Source organism: Thalassophryne amazonica, chromosome 15 (assembly GCF_902500255.1).
Source record: "Thalassophryne amazonica chromosome 15, fThaAma1.1, whole genome shotgun sequence".
Taxonomy (NCBI): Eukaryota; Metazoa; Chordata; class Actinopteri; order Batrachoidiformes; family Batrachoididae; genus Thalassophryne; species Thalassophryne amazonica.
This window is the reverse complement of record NC_047117.1, coordinates 32,808,125-32,823,460: the sequence shown is the minus strand read 5'-3', so window position 1 is coordinate 32,823,460 and position 15,336 is coordinate 32,808,125. Positions and strand designations below refer to the sequence as shown.

At 40.9% G+C, this 15,336-nt stretch overlaps 1 protein-coding gene across 1 annotated transcript in view; it reads right to left on the bottom strand.

Annotated features, from left to right (window-relative positions):
• suclg1 (succinate-CoA ligase GDP/ADP-forming subunit alph) overlaps positions 1-15,336 on the bottom strand; it is a 92,868-nt gene that overhangs the window by 14,859 nt on the left and 62,673 nt on the right. The window contains exons 7-8 of the mRNA XM_034187876.1: positions 7,337-7,488; positions 2,923-3,111 (exon numbers count right to left, since the gene is read on the bottom strand). Coding sequence (XP_034043767.1) covers positions 2,923-3,111; positions 7,337-7,488 — 341 coding nt within the window. The remainder of the gene's footprint in view (positions 1-2,922; positions 3,112-7,336; positions 7,489-15,336) is intronic.

Below are 15,336 nucleotides of genomic sequence, written 5' to 3'. Positions count from 1 at the left end.
CAAGCAGAGATGAGTCCACTGTCTGAGGCCATAAGAAGATCATTTGTAACCTTCACTAATGCTATTTCTGTACTATGATGAATTCTAAAACCTGACTGAAACTCTTCAAATAGACCATTCCTCTGCAGATGATCAGTTAGCTGTTTTACAACTACCCTTTCAAGAACTTTTGAGAGAAAAGGAAGGTTGGAGATTGGCCTATAATTAGCTAAGATAGCTGGGTCAAGTGATGGCTTTTTAAGTAATGGTTTAATTACTGCCACCTTAAAAGCCTGTGGTACATAGCCAACTAATAAAGATAGATTGATCATATTTAAGATCGAAGCATTAATTAATGGTAGGGCTTCCTTGAGCAGCCTGGTAGGAATGGGGTCTAATAGACATGGAGGCTTGGAGGAAGTAACTAATGAAAATAACTCAGACAGAACAATGGGAGAGAAAGAGTCTAACCAAATACCGGCATCACTGAAAGCAGCCAAAGATAACGATACGTCTTTGGGATGGTTATGAGTAATTTTTTCTCTAATAGTTAAAATTTTATTAGCAAAGAAAGTCATGAAGTCATTACTTCATGACTGGCTACAGTGCTGAAAAGAAACCTGGGGTTGTTCTTATTTTCTTCAATTAGTGATGAGTAGTAAGATGTCCTACCTTTACGGAGGGCTTTTTTTATAGAGCGACAGACTCTTTTTCCAGGCTAAGTGAAGATCTTCTAAATTAGTGAGACACCATTTCCTCTCCAATTTACGGATTATCTGCTTTAAGCTGCGAGTTTGTGAGTTATACCACGGAGTCAGGCACTTCTGATTTAAAGCTCTCTTTTTCAGAGGAGCTACAGCATCCAAAGTTGTCTTCAATGAGGATGTAAAACTATTGACGAGATACTCTATCTCACTTACAGAGTTTAGGTAGCTACTCTGCACTGTGTTGGTATATGGCATTAGAGAACATAAAGAAGGAATCATATCCTTAAACCTAGTTACAGCGCTTTCTGAAAGACTTCTAGTGTAATGAAACTTATTCCCCACTGCTGGGTAGTCCATCAGAGTAAATGTAAATGTTATTAAGAAATGATCAGACAGAAGGGAGTTTTCAGGGAATACTGTTAAGTCTTCAATTTCCGTACCATAAGTCAGAACAAGATCTAAGATATGATTAAAGTGGTGGGTGGACTAATTTACATTTTGCCAAGCCAATTGAGTCTAATAATAGATTAAATGCAGTGTTGAGGCTGTCATTCTCAGCATCTGTGTGGATGTTAAAATCGCCCACTATAATTATCTTATCTGAGCTAAGCACTAAGTCAGACAAAAGGTCTGAAAATTCACAGAGAAACTCACAGTAACGACCAGGTGGACGATAGATAATAACAAATAAAACTGGTTTTTGGGACTTCCAATTTGGATGGACAAGACTAAGAGTCAAGCTTTCAAATGAATTAAAGCTCTGTCTGGGTTTTTGATTAATTAATAAGCTGGAATGGAAGATTGCTGCTAATCCTCCGCCTCGGCCCGTGCTACGAGCGTTCTGGCAGTTAGTGTGACTCGGGGGTGTTGACTCATTTAAACTAACATATTCATCCTGCTGTAACCAGGTTTCTGTAAGGCAAAATAAATCAATATGTTGATCAATTATTATATAATTTACTAACAGGGACTTAAAAGAGAGTCATCATCAATAAATGCACAAGTTTACGTTGATATTTTGGACACTTTTCTTATCCCATCAATTGAAAGGATGTTTGGGGACGATGAAATCATTTTTCCAAGATGATAATGCATTTTGCTATAGAGCGAAAACTGTGAAAACATTCCTTGCAAAAAGACACATAGGGTCAATGTCATGGCCTGCAAATAGTCCGGATCTTAATCCAATTGAAAATCTTTGGTGGAAGTTGAAGAAAATGGTCCATGACAAGGCTCTAACCTGCAAAGCTGATCTGGCAACAGCAATCAGAGAAAGTTGGAGCCAGACTGATGAAGAGTACTGTTTGTCACTCATTAAGTCCATGCCTCAGACACTGCAAGCTGTTATAAAAGCCAGAGGTGGTGCAACAAAATACTAGTGATGTGTTGGAGCGTTCTTTTGTTTTTCATGATTCCATAATTTTTTCCTCAGAATTGAGTGATTCCATATTTTTTTCCTTCTGCTTGGTCTAAAAAAGTAACCGTTACTGACTGCCACAATTATTTTTCCTGATTTCTTATAGTGTTTCTTAAAGCCAGAAAGTTGCCATTTGAAATGACTTTAGTTTTGTGTCATGTCTGTGATCTGCTTTTTTTCTACAAAATTAAACAACTGAGTGAACATCCTCCGAGGCCGATGATTCCATCATTTTTGCCAGGGGATGTGTGTATATATATATATATATATATATATATATATATATATATATATATATATATATATATATATATATATATAAACTATGTGCTACTTTTTTACGGTTGAAGAAAGCCTCAGATGGTATGGTACTTGTATTACAGATTTTCAGTTTCTTTTTTTCATATTGGCGAGTGTGTTTGCACAACTAATATTGTTCCAGGAATTAGAACTGTAATGACAGCGAACACCAAAGATGTGAGGAGGCCTAAAGTAAAACCATCCTTTACCAGCCCCTAACTGGCAATGCAGTTGCTCCATATTGTATTTAGCTGTAGAACAGGGGTGGGCAACTTGTTCCAAAAAGTGCCAAGAGGGTGCAGGTTTTCTTTGCAGCCACCGACTCCACCGGGTGATTTCACTGATTAATATCACTTTGAGCAGATGGAATCAGTTAATCAGTGAAATCATCTGCTGAAATCAGTGGCTGCAAATTAAACCTGCACCCTCTTGGCCCTTTCTGGAACAAGTTGCCCACCCCTGCTGTAGAATATGATAATATGTCTTTGTGGCTCAGGAAAAAAAAAAAAAAGGACTCACCTTGAACATCGTGCTGCCCAGCTGAGCTGGGGACATGCTGACTACAACCCCGGCTGACTGGAGGGCTGCAATCTTCTCTTTGGCTCCACCTTTTCCACCAGCAATGATGGCACCGGCATGGCCCATCCTACGGCCAGGGGGAGCAGTTAACCCCGCAATGAAGGACACCACAGGCTTGGATGCAGCACCCTGAACACCACAGTGCAGATAGGGGGAGGGGGTGTGAGTGTGTGCGTACATGTGTGTAAACGTGAAGCAAAAGACACAGAAGAGGAAAATGAGATCGATTTATTCATTTTGTTGCTTTGCCAACCTGGCATCTTCTGAATAAGCCACGAAAAAAGAGAAGAGAATAGGAAAGGGAACAAAAACAAAATTATTGCAAACACACCTGCATTTTAAGTATTCTGAAGAAAATACAGACCAATTTCCTCCCGTTAGCAAGCCCCCATGATAACGGGCTTGTCTAACCACTTACGGTCGTCTCAGCCTGCTTTATTAAAACAAAGGGGGAATCAAGCCGTTTAATTGCATGGGTTGGTGTATGACCAGCAAGGGTCTCAGGCTCCTGCCATTTCATATCACCTCATTTCTGAGATGGTAATTAGTCAGACAAGCACTGATTAGCTCAGCGCCTGTCGACGCCACTTCCTTGCTGATGGATGTTGCTTTCAACAGTAAAGATCATTTCCAAGGTGAAGAGCGCCAATATTTCATTTTCAGCAATAACAGCATAACAAGGAAGAGGGACAGAGACCGTGCACGTGTGCACGGACTATAACTAAAATCACACACACACACACACACACAGTAAAGTGATTTCATAGAGTGAATGTAGTGTGATGTTCACAACATCTATTATCATTTTTAACTAACATTCAAGCAACAGAACCGGACGGAGGCCACTAATCTAAACTGGCAATGACTTTTAGTAATTAAGTGTGGAGGGTGCATCTGTCAGGGAAATGTTGAAAACCTTGGCTACAAATGCACTGCTAATGAGATATTACACAGTTAACAAGGAAACAAATTAGAATGCAAGACTTTCAAGTGCTCAAAATATCTTTAATGCATGTATCCTTTGATAATCAAGTCCAAAACAAATTAAACACCCAACTCCAGTTAAGTGCTCCGGAGTCAAACCAAGTTTTGACCTGGCAAACCAGCGTAATGTGAATCAAACTAATGAGGTTTAATTACGCTGAACAAAAATATAAATGCAACACTTTTGCTTTTGGTCCCATTTTTCATGAGCTGAACTCAAAGATCTAAAACATTTTCTATGTACACAAAAGACCCATTTCTCTCAAATACTGTTCACAAATCTGTCTAAATCTGGTAGTGAGCACTTCTTTTTTGTTGAGATAATCCATCCCACCTCACAGGTGTGGCATGTCAAGGTGCTGATTAGACAGCATGATTATTGCACAGGTGTGCCCCTGGCACTCACTATCGCCTGACAAATTTTAATCTGGAACCTGATCTGGATTGTGGACTTTGGACATTTGAATTTAATATATGAGAAGCCCATTTGGTGTACATTTTGCATTATATCTTAATCAAAAGTGGCTCAATCACTAATTTTTCCGTTATGAATTTACCAACACCACCAAAATTGGTTGGTGGTTCCAATTTTATGCTCGTTTGTTTTCCAGTTTTCAGTCGGAAACCAGGTGCCAAATTCTGTGTCAATTTCTGTGAAAATTATCTGAAAAATAATTTCAGAAACAAACAAAAAAAAACTTTGATTCAAGTACATGAACTAAATACATACTCCTGACATTTGATCATATCTAATTTAGCTTATGAAAATCCTAACAGTCTAACAAGACTTTTGACCTTGCAAATCAGAAGCGCTTCGCTGCTATGATCATTTTCCCGATATACACCCTCAAAAACAATGGGTGCTCCGGCGTAATGTGAACTTAAGAACCAACAAGGGAATTGTTAAGCAAAAAGGCTATTGATGTTGTTGGATCGAATCATCTCTTATCAATTCTTACCAGGAACGGGTTTTTGATACCCATCCCTAGCTGTCACATTATGGGGTGTCGTGAGTAGAATTTTGAGAGGAAAAAAATGTATTTACTCCATTTTGGAATAAGGCTGTAACACAACAAAATGTGGAAAATGTGAAGTGCTGTGAATACTTTCTGGATGCACTGTAAATGTGTAAAAGCCCAAGACTGTGAATACTTTTGCAGGGCACTGTACATATAGACTTTTTTATTACTTGCAAGCTCAAGGCTGCTTTTGCTGCTGCACTATATTCAGGTTTGTATTTTGTGGCCTGCAACATCCTAAACAGCTCTTTCAAAGGCCCAGACATTGGACAAATCTTCTCATTTGTAAGAAAGTAACAACCACCTCATCTTGGTCAACACCATTTTGTGGCCATAACGTCTTTTGTGAGCGATAACTGAGCACACTTGCTGCTACTTTCCAGGAAGACTGTAGTTCCCATTAATCCAACACAACAAAGTGACATGGGAGAACTAGCACTGGTTAGTGTATTGGTAAACTAAATCTCCCAATCACCCATGGTTGCAAAAAAACAAAACAAAACCCAAAAACAATAAAAAACATTGTCAATCTTCAAATGCGACCAGTCGTATTTGAGCATTCTTTGTTCTGTTCCTGACTAAAAGGGTAGTCTTAAGTGCACTATTTTATCTTAGATTTACTTTCAGGGGGAAAAAGGACAATGAAAACAAAATAAAACAAAAAAATCAGCCTACTTAATCCTGCATTCTGTTGAGCTTTTCCTTACACGTGTGTTTCATAGAAACCATCAACACCTTGGGTGACTGGCTGCAAATGTTTGTAATTCATTTGGTGAGTAAGAGAGTTATTCTCCTGAGATCAGATCTGGACACAGGAGAATGGCCCAGGGCAAATAAAATCCATTCCTCAGTTCAAGAGCATCATGGCATGGACAAACAACACACTACAAAATTAACAATAAAAGTCATCTGCTAGAAGCAAACCACAAAGAACAGACCATTTGAAGTTTAAGAAGAAGAAGAAAAAAGTAGTTGCTGGGCACTTATGCCAAAATCTCTCCAATACTACAATTATAACAACGACAACAACAATAATAGTAATAATTACTATTCATATAACAATTTCTCAGAAATCCAACTGCTTAACAATAAATACTACTAATAAAAACACCATAACAATGTGCACAAAAATAATCACAACTGACAAACGTCAGTCATCTCTGTGTGCTTTTAAATGTCTTTGGCATAACGAACACATTTTAACATAAATAATAAGGGATGGGTATTGATAAAATTTTATTGATATCGATGCCATTATCGATTCCGCTTATTGATCCGATTCCCTTATCAATACCTCCTGTGAATTTTCTGTGTACTAAAAGTAGACTTTACAGGTTTTCTATGTCAATAACATTTTATTGAGTCTTAAAGTAAATAAATATGAAATTGGTCACTGGATCCTTGATCTCTGGACATAAATAGAAATAAACAAAATCTGTAGTTTTTTCTCAAAAGCATTCTTTTCAGACATTAATTAATTAATTAAATTTAACTCCATACCGCTGAGCTGAGCTCTTACAGCCGGCTGTACTGCAAGTCAACATCAATCTCATTCATATAGAATGCAGGATGTCTCATTTTGGGAGGAAAAAACTGTTTTAGTCTGTTGTCTGTGTTACAACGTTTGGAAAGAGGTGTCATTTGATTTAAACGGTGATTCGCTTTGAAGTTATTAATTTCAACCGGACTCAGTAATGCAGTGTTTGGAGCTGTGCGAACAAAACGGAAAACAATTCTCATTTCTTACCTGCAACAAAACAAGTTAGTGACTTTAATCCGCACAAAAATGACTCATGATTGACATATTTAAATGGCTTTGAGGGGGATTAAGAAGCGGACTTGTCGCTTCTGAAAGCAGCGAAGCAATAAACCAACAAAGCAGCAAATTGGAGCACTGCTTCATTGTTTCGAGCTTCAAGAGTCATTACAGAAGCGGTCGATTACAGACCCGCTGCAGGGTCTGCAATCAACGTAAAGAAATGATAATTTTCCCGATAGGAAAATTTAAAAGATTGGATTGGCAGCCCTTCTCTCTGAAGGAGAAGTCAGACAATTTATTTTCATTTATATAGCGCCAAATCACAAAGTTGCCTCAAGGTGCTTCACACAAGTAAGGTCTAACCTTACCAACCCCAGAGCAAGCACACAGGCGACAGCGGTAAGGAAAAACTCCCTCTGATGAATTGAGGAAGAAACCTCAAGCAAGCACCTTTGAGCGTGCGCAGTTATTATCTACGCAGTTATTATCTAGTTATTATGAACGCATTTTTTACACGAGTGTGGTTTTGGTGCTGATCTGACTCCATACTATCTCTAAGGAAATAAAACAATACTACATCAATATTTCTTACAGAGTTTTGCTCTTTCAGGTACTCTGCTGCCTTCTCCTCTGCGCTGCCTCCAATTTCTCCAATGAGGATGATTCCCTCGGTCTTGGGATCCTGCAGGAACACCTCCAGACAGTCTATGAAGTTTGTACCATTGAATGGATCACCACCAATACCTGCAAAAGTCCCCCCCCCCCCCCAAAAAAAAAAAAAAAAAAACATATTTAGGAATATAGAAGCAAAAATGTTAACTATGATGCCCTGAAAAAAATAGTAACTTTTTTTTTTTTTTTTTTTTAAAGGATCAACACTGTGTTGCAGGTCAACAGCTGCATCATACAGCTTTTCCATTGACACAGTACCATAGTATTTTAGTACTGCAAAATACAAACTTTTATCCCCGTTCACCGTGTGTGTGTGTGTTCAGCTCTGGTTTTGTAGACCTTTTGGACTAGCCAGACCTAGTGATATCCAATTGGCTGTAAAATACTGGCTCCATCCTTTTTAGCTACACTATAGATGTGACAGAGTACTGTTCACTGCTGTAGTGTTTTCACTGTGAACTTCCTGAATAAGCCAAGCTATGTCCATACAAAACGCCTGAAACAAATAAAACTGCGACCTTTCAGCCTAACACCGATATACAGCACAAATCCTTATTATAATCTGGTCAGTGAGGACATACGGCATGAACTACAAGGCACTGAATAAACAGATTTGGAAGAATGTTGAATTGGATGCCAAGTTGTGCTGAGCCCAGACCAGGCCACCCTGAGACGAGCGAGTGTCCAGCTGTAGTGCCAGAGGGTCTAGCCAAGCTCCAGAACATTCTGAACATGTTAAATACCAGTACAAATTAAACTAATCTTTCCAAACTTAGTCGAGTTGCATAGACCAGTGCACCCTCTTGTGTGCCCAGTTTGTTTTTGTTCAACATATGTCACAAACATCCATCATGACAAAGTCATTGCAAATGTTGCATTGCTGTGTTTCAATTCAATTTCAATTTATTTCAAATCTTCCTCAAGTCGCTTCACACAAGTAAGGTCTAACCTTACCAACCCCTAGAGCAAGCACGCAGGCGACAGTGGTAAGGAAAAACTCTCTCTGATGATTTGAGGAAGAAACCTCAAGCAGACCAGACTCAAAGGGGTGACCCTCTGCTTGGGCCATGCTACCGACACACTTAACAATACAAATATACAGGAAATTTTGGGAGACCAAGCTGGTGTCCAGGGCAGGAGGCTTGCAGAAGACGACACCCATTTCCACTTCTGGATGGAGCCGCACCTCAAACAGAGAGAAAGGTTAAAAAAAAAAAAAAAAAATCAGGCAGCAGAAAGACTACAAGTAAGGTATAATATTTCAGCATTAAGCAACAAGAAAAACAGAAGAAATACTAAAGTGACCTAAGCTTCGCTAAATGACCCAGACTTGAGATAAAGTTGAGGCCACGACCTTATTTACTAAAAAAAAAAATACTTTAAAAGGGTAGAAAGCATAGTACCATACCATGCCAGTGTGTTAGCCATACAAAAGGGAAGATATCATCCACTTCAAGTGGATGTATGTATCAAGTTGAGGCCATGACCCGCTCTATTTACTAAAAAAAAAAAAAAAACACTTTAAAAGGGTAGAAAGCATACCATGCCAGTATGCTAGCCATACAAAAGGGAAAATATCATCCACTGAAGTGGATGTTTATCATCCACTTCAGGCTCATTTTTTCCATTTGTCGGCATCTCTGCACCTGCAACATTACTGCATTTTAAAGTTTCATAGAATCATCAATGTTTAGTACAGCATTGGAAGTAATTTAAATCTGAACAATGAAGACACCTCTTTCCAGCATGAGCGGAATAAGAGAGAGAGAGAGAGACAGAGTATCATGCTGATTAAAGCTGGGTCTAGGTCAATAAATCTTTAACGCAATAAATTATCATGAGGGCCATGATAAATGGGGATAAAATTAATCAAGTCCCAGGCATTAACAAAGCGCTGAGAGCAGAGGGCATCAGAGACGTACATGTTTCATGTACACGGGTTTTTGAAAGTTTAGCGGCTTGTAGAATCACCTCATACTGCATGTTCAGCTGCCTACATGTCAAATATAATAAATATATGAATAAATAACTGAATCAGTGCTTCTTCCTGCTCTTTCCAGAGGAGGACTGTCACAGTACCACATTTCTTTGAATGGAGTAACTGCTGATTACTCTCTTTTTCCTCTTTCATCAGTTTTTAAAGCATTTTAATGTTAACACTGCAGTAAATGTTTATTTTTAAAATAGAAAATGCTCAAACATATAATTCTGTTTTGAGTATCCGACTGTTAAAACCTGACCAGATGGAACACTCAGCAAATGCTAGGACTGCTTAGTAACACAGATTGGTCTGTTTTTGATCTGGACCTACATGAGTACACAGAGATGGTGCTCTTTTACATCAAGGCCTGCACTGACACTGTCACAGTGGACAAGCAAGTAAGGTCCTTCAATAATTAGAAACCCTGGATTGCAGCAGAGGTGAGGGCACTCCTGAGACCTCACAACTCAGCTTTCAGATCCAGTGATCAAGACATGTACAGCGTGGCCACAGCAAACCTGAGGAGAAGAGTTAAAGCAGCTAAGATGGTCTACAAACAGAAAATGGAGAACCATCTGGCTGGCAACAACCCAAGGCAGGTGTGGCAGGGTTTACAGCAACTTACCAACTACAAACACAACAAGATGGAGATCACCAGCGTGGATGCCTCACTGGTAGAGGAACTCAATCTATTCTACAACCGGCTCAAGACAAAAAGATTATGCATTCAGCTCCCCTGACCTGTCATGCCCCCAGTGCTCATGCACCCCAACTAGAGAAACATCACTTGAGGAGAGCACTGAAAGCTGTAAAAATGCAAAGCAGCAGGCCCAGATGGGGTCTCACTAGGATCCTCAACACCTCCCTGGAACTGGCTACTGTTCCAGCCTGCCTAAAAAGCCACCACCATCATTCCCATCCCCAAAAAGTCAGTCATAATCTGCCTTAATGACTTCAGATTGGGGGCACTAACCTCTGAAGTTATGAAGTGCTTTGAGCATCTAGTCTTCCATAACCTCAACTCCTATCTACTAACTTTGACCCACACCAGTTTGCTTATCAGGCAAACAGATCATCAGCTGATGCCATCACCACTGCCCTGCACACCACCCTGAGCCACCTGGAAAAACCTGGGACCTCCACGATGCTTTTCGTGGATTACCGCTCGGGTTAGGGTTAATACCTGCCAGACCTGTTAGTCAAAAAGTTGACTGACCTGGACTTTCCACCCTTTACCTGTGACTGGATAAAGGACTTCCTGCCCGAGCATCCACAAACAGTAAAGGTGGGACCCCTCAGTCCTCCACCCTGACACTCAGCAGAGGCTCCCCCCATGGCCATGTGCTGTGGCCCTTCCTGTATGCCCTATATACACACACATATGACTGCGTCCCCTCCCACCACTCAAACATCGTTGGCAAATTTGGTGACAACACAACAGTGATGGGCCTGATCACAGGATGAGAGGAAACAGCATGGGGGGGGGGGGGGGGGTAAAACACAGTTTTTCCCTCATATAATTTCCAGGCTTGGATTTATACAGTAAAACTTGCATATAATGGATTCAGGTGGACCAGCAAATTTTGTCTGTTATAATCGGAATCCGCTATATGTATAAAATGGACAAAATCCATTACACTTATGTAACGGATTAGTTACAGTCAGGAGGTGCCGATCAATCTTCATGGAATCCCCAGCACCAATTCGCCTTATGTATTTCCTGGATTAAATGTGTGGCCTTGAATTGGGACCCATCTCATTTAATGACTAGGCCAAAACTTCGTCTGAATAAATAAATAAATAAACACCTGCCTTAAATAAGTGCAGGGCATTATGTGCATTAAAAGGATTACATTTGGTTGTCACTCTTTTTTGTAAATCCAATGCAGAGTAGCACCTTAAAATCCTAAAGACTGATTTTATGCGTCAACTCTGTAACTCTGTGACCATGCAATGATGATGTGCACGTGACCCTTTTAAAGTTCTCCTTCACAACTTATTGCAATTTGCCGCAATAAGGACCAATTTCTCCTTCAATCAGCTCCACTTCTTTATACAATCATCAACCTCCAAACCAACGGTACGTGCACTTTCCCTCCATAAATCGCAGGTCATCTGAGTGTCTTTTTCCGACTCTGTGTTGTAAAGTTGGTCCTATTTCCAGAGTTTTCTGCCATATGTATTTGATCCATTATCAAAATGTAATCAGCGAGCGCACTGCAAAAACTATTGAAATATGACGGGAGAGAAAGGAGTGAAAATGTAAAAGTGACAAAGCACAGCCCTTGCAGTCCGAGTCATTCAGCAGGTGCACATCAGGCTGCGCGGAGGGTTCACAGCCATGCAGAGGACTCTTAGTTCTCTTTGGTTTGCCACACCCAGAGATATGTGTGAAACCTAACACCATATTACTGTACAGGCAGCAAGCAGCATTTTTTTAATAACTGCCTGCCTTGTATAGGCACTGGGTTTGTGCACAGTTTGAAAAAAAAAAAAGTGTCCAGGCTTTCAGTCAAGGAAATATGGTACCCAGTTTCCTCGAATCGGCAAGTGTTAGTGCTGAACTTAATTTGGTACCTCTGTTGAGGCTGAGCACGCCCAGACTGCTTTGTCCAGTACATGCAAAGGGCTTTTAATAGGAATACATTGTGATGGGGTGGGACATTTTGTCTGATATGAGCTAAAATCCATTATACAAAATCCGGTATATACAGTGTTTACTATATGAAAAACCATACAAAAAGCATTGGGACTTTTGCTTTTGTCTGGTGAGTGTTAGTTTATACAATGATGGTTTAGGAGAGTTTTACTGTATTGCTGCATGTGTGCCAATTTCACAGAAATTGATTTGGAGTTAACTTTTGAAGGAAACTGCTTTATTGCTACGCTATGAGATGCATGGGGAAAATGTGTTTACTCATTTGATGTAGATGACTCATTTAATCAATGTTTTACTGCACCTTAGTATACATTAGTTAGGGGTGTCTGCAGCAGCGGCCTCGGTTCACCTTTTATTTAACACTGTGGGCAGCACCGCATGCAGTAGCAGAAAGTACAACGTGGAAGAACCCTGAAAGAAAAGACCAGCTGGTTTTAACCAGTTAGCGTGTTAGGCTGTGCTGAAATGAATTAATTATTTTTCGTCAATGTTAGAACACCTTAATTTTCTTCTTTTTTTGTTACTATTCAAGCCCATTGGCAGTAGAGACAAGGCAGTGGTAAATGTACAACAGAGATGTGCAACAGTGTGGGAGCAAAAAAACAAACAAAAAACTTTGAAAACGCTTGAATAGAAATATAACAGCTTCACACTAAACCGATTTATAACAGTGAAATTGGACCATCGACCAATTAGTAGACCTCATAGTACAATAACTGTCACTTTTTTTTTTTAACTAGTTTGGGGGTCCTTCAACTTGTATTCCAAAGCAACTACTATGAGGTCTGTGAGAAAAGTATCAGACCTTTTTATTTTTTTCAAAAACCATATGGATTTGAATCACGTGTGATTGCATCAGCCAAGCTTGAACCTTCGTGCGCATGCGTGAGTTTTTTCACGCCTGTCGGTTGCGTCATTCGCCTGTGAGCAGGCTTTGTGTGAGCAGTGGTCCACCCCTCTCGTCGGATTTTTATTGCGAATAAACCTCTGAACGATTTGGAGCTTTGCTGCATCATTTTTTTCCAGAAACTGTGAGAGACCTCCAGGTGGACACCATTCGGAAAATTCTGTTGGCTTTCAGGGATGATTTTATGGGGATTACACAGATAAAGGAGTGTTACTGCCGCTTTAAGGACGGCCCACAACTGCTGAGAGCGCGGCACGCTCCCAGCGCTGATCGACATGCTCAGACCCTGCTGAAACAACCAGATCATTTCCAACGTGAAGGCTTTGTTGATCCGGGACCTCGTCTGACTTTCACAAAAAGGCAGGAGACGTGGACATCAGCACTTTTTCGGCACATTCCACTGTTACAGGAGTTTTTTTCATGGAAAGAAAAGCGGAGGGACGCGCCACGGAGCCGTTCATTACACGGGACAAAACCACCTCTGTGTTGGTCTCACAGGACGGCTTTCAGGTGGATTTCAGATGGATTCCGGTTGCTTTTCAGTCGTGTGATTATCCGATTGTGCATGAGCTGGACATGCTCCAACATGTCCTGGAAGGCTTCATCACGGCGTTGCTTTGCGCCATGCGGCTCCACCACGACGCGCGGAACTCCTCCGCACGTCTGTCTTAATGTGCCAAAAAAGTGCTGATGTCCACGTCTTTTCACAATTCCTGTGCTAGTCGGACGACATACCAGATCAAGACAGCGTCCAGTTTAGAAATGAACGGCACATTCCACTGTTACAGGAGTTTTGTCATGGAAAGAGGAGCGGCTCCACCGCGCATGGCGCAAAGCAACGCCGTGATGAAGCCTTCCAGGACATGTTGGGGCATGTCCAGCTCATGCACAATCGGATAATCACACGACTGAAAAGCAACCGGAATCCATCTGAAATCCACCTGAAAGCCGTCCTGTGAGACCAACACCGAGGTGGTTTTGTCCCACGTAATGAATGGCTCCTTGGCGCGTCCCTCCGCTTTTCTTTCCATGAAAAAAACTCCTGTAACAGTGGAATGTGCCGAAAAAGTGCTGATGTCCACATCTCCTGCCTTTCTGTGAAAGTCAGACGAGGTCCCGGATCAACAAAGCCTTCACGTTGGAAATGATCTGGTTGTTTCAGCGGGGTCTGAGCATGTCGATCGGCGCTGGGAGCGCGCCGCACTCTCAGCAGTTGTGGGCCGTCCTTAAAGCGGCAGTAACACTCCTTAATCTGTATAATCCCCATAAAATCGTCCCTGAAAGCCATATTAATTTTCCGAACGGTGTCCACCTGGAGGTCTCTCACAGTTTCTGGAAAAAAATTGATGCAGCAAAGCTCCAAATCGTTCAGACATTTATTCACAATAAAAATCTGACGACAGGGGTGGACCACTGCTCACACAAAGCCTGCTCACAGGTGAATGACGCAACCGACAGGCGTGAAAAAACTCACGCATGTGCACGAAGGTTCAATCTTGGCTGATGCAATCACACGTGATTCAAATCCATATGGTTTTTGAAAAAAATAAAGGTCCGATACTTTTCTCACAGACCTGGTATATGAAAAAATACTGCATTATCATCTATGGCTACAAGATGGCATGGTCTACATGCATGGCAAGCTGCTCCTGTATACTGAAAGCAGTCCTGTGATTCACACTCCTGAGCAGAAGGTGGCAGTAACACATTAAGATGGATGCCAATTTTCACATGCAAATGTTGTTTCCAAACACATCTTATTCCATCACACAGAGTGACAGAGTGGGAACTAATGAGCCACACGAGTTTGAGGAGAACTATTTTTTTGTGTCTGCAGTGAGCTGTGGATGACAGATCTAATGAGGATGACTATGTTCGGTAGTTATAAGGTATGCGAGTGTTCACTCAAAATCATCCTTCACTTTTCTGTTACTGCCACAGTCATACTTCCTGATGTATTCAATGTCACACAGAAATCCCATTCTCCCTTGTCACTTGTCCAACGCACCTACACCACACATGTACTGCCCTTAGAGGAGCAAAGCTACTCTTTTATAACACATGCTAATGCATATTCGATGCCATCACCCAGATGTGCCAATCATCGGAGCTCTGCAGTGAGTGAGAAAATGTTTGTTCCTCCCCCACTCTCCACTGTTCCGAACTAACACCAAACTGTAGTGTGAACAAACCATGACTTCTGCGTACTGTTCCACCTCGAACTAAACACACAAACACACACAGTGAAAGTGCTCATCAAAATAAAGTGAATACAAAAATGGAACATTGCAGCCTTGACTGCGGTGACACAGAGCTGCTAAATAAATTACTTCACAAAATTCAAGTTCATCCACATAAAAGGAAATATTCACT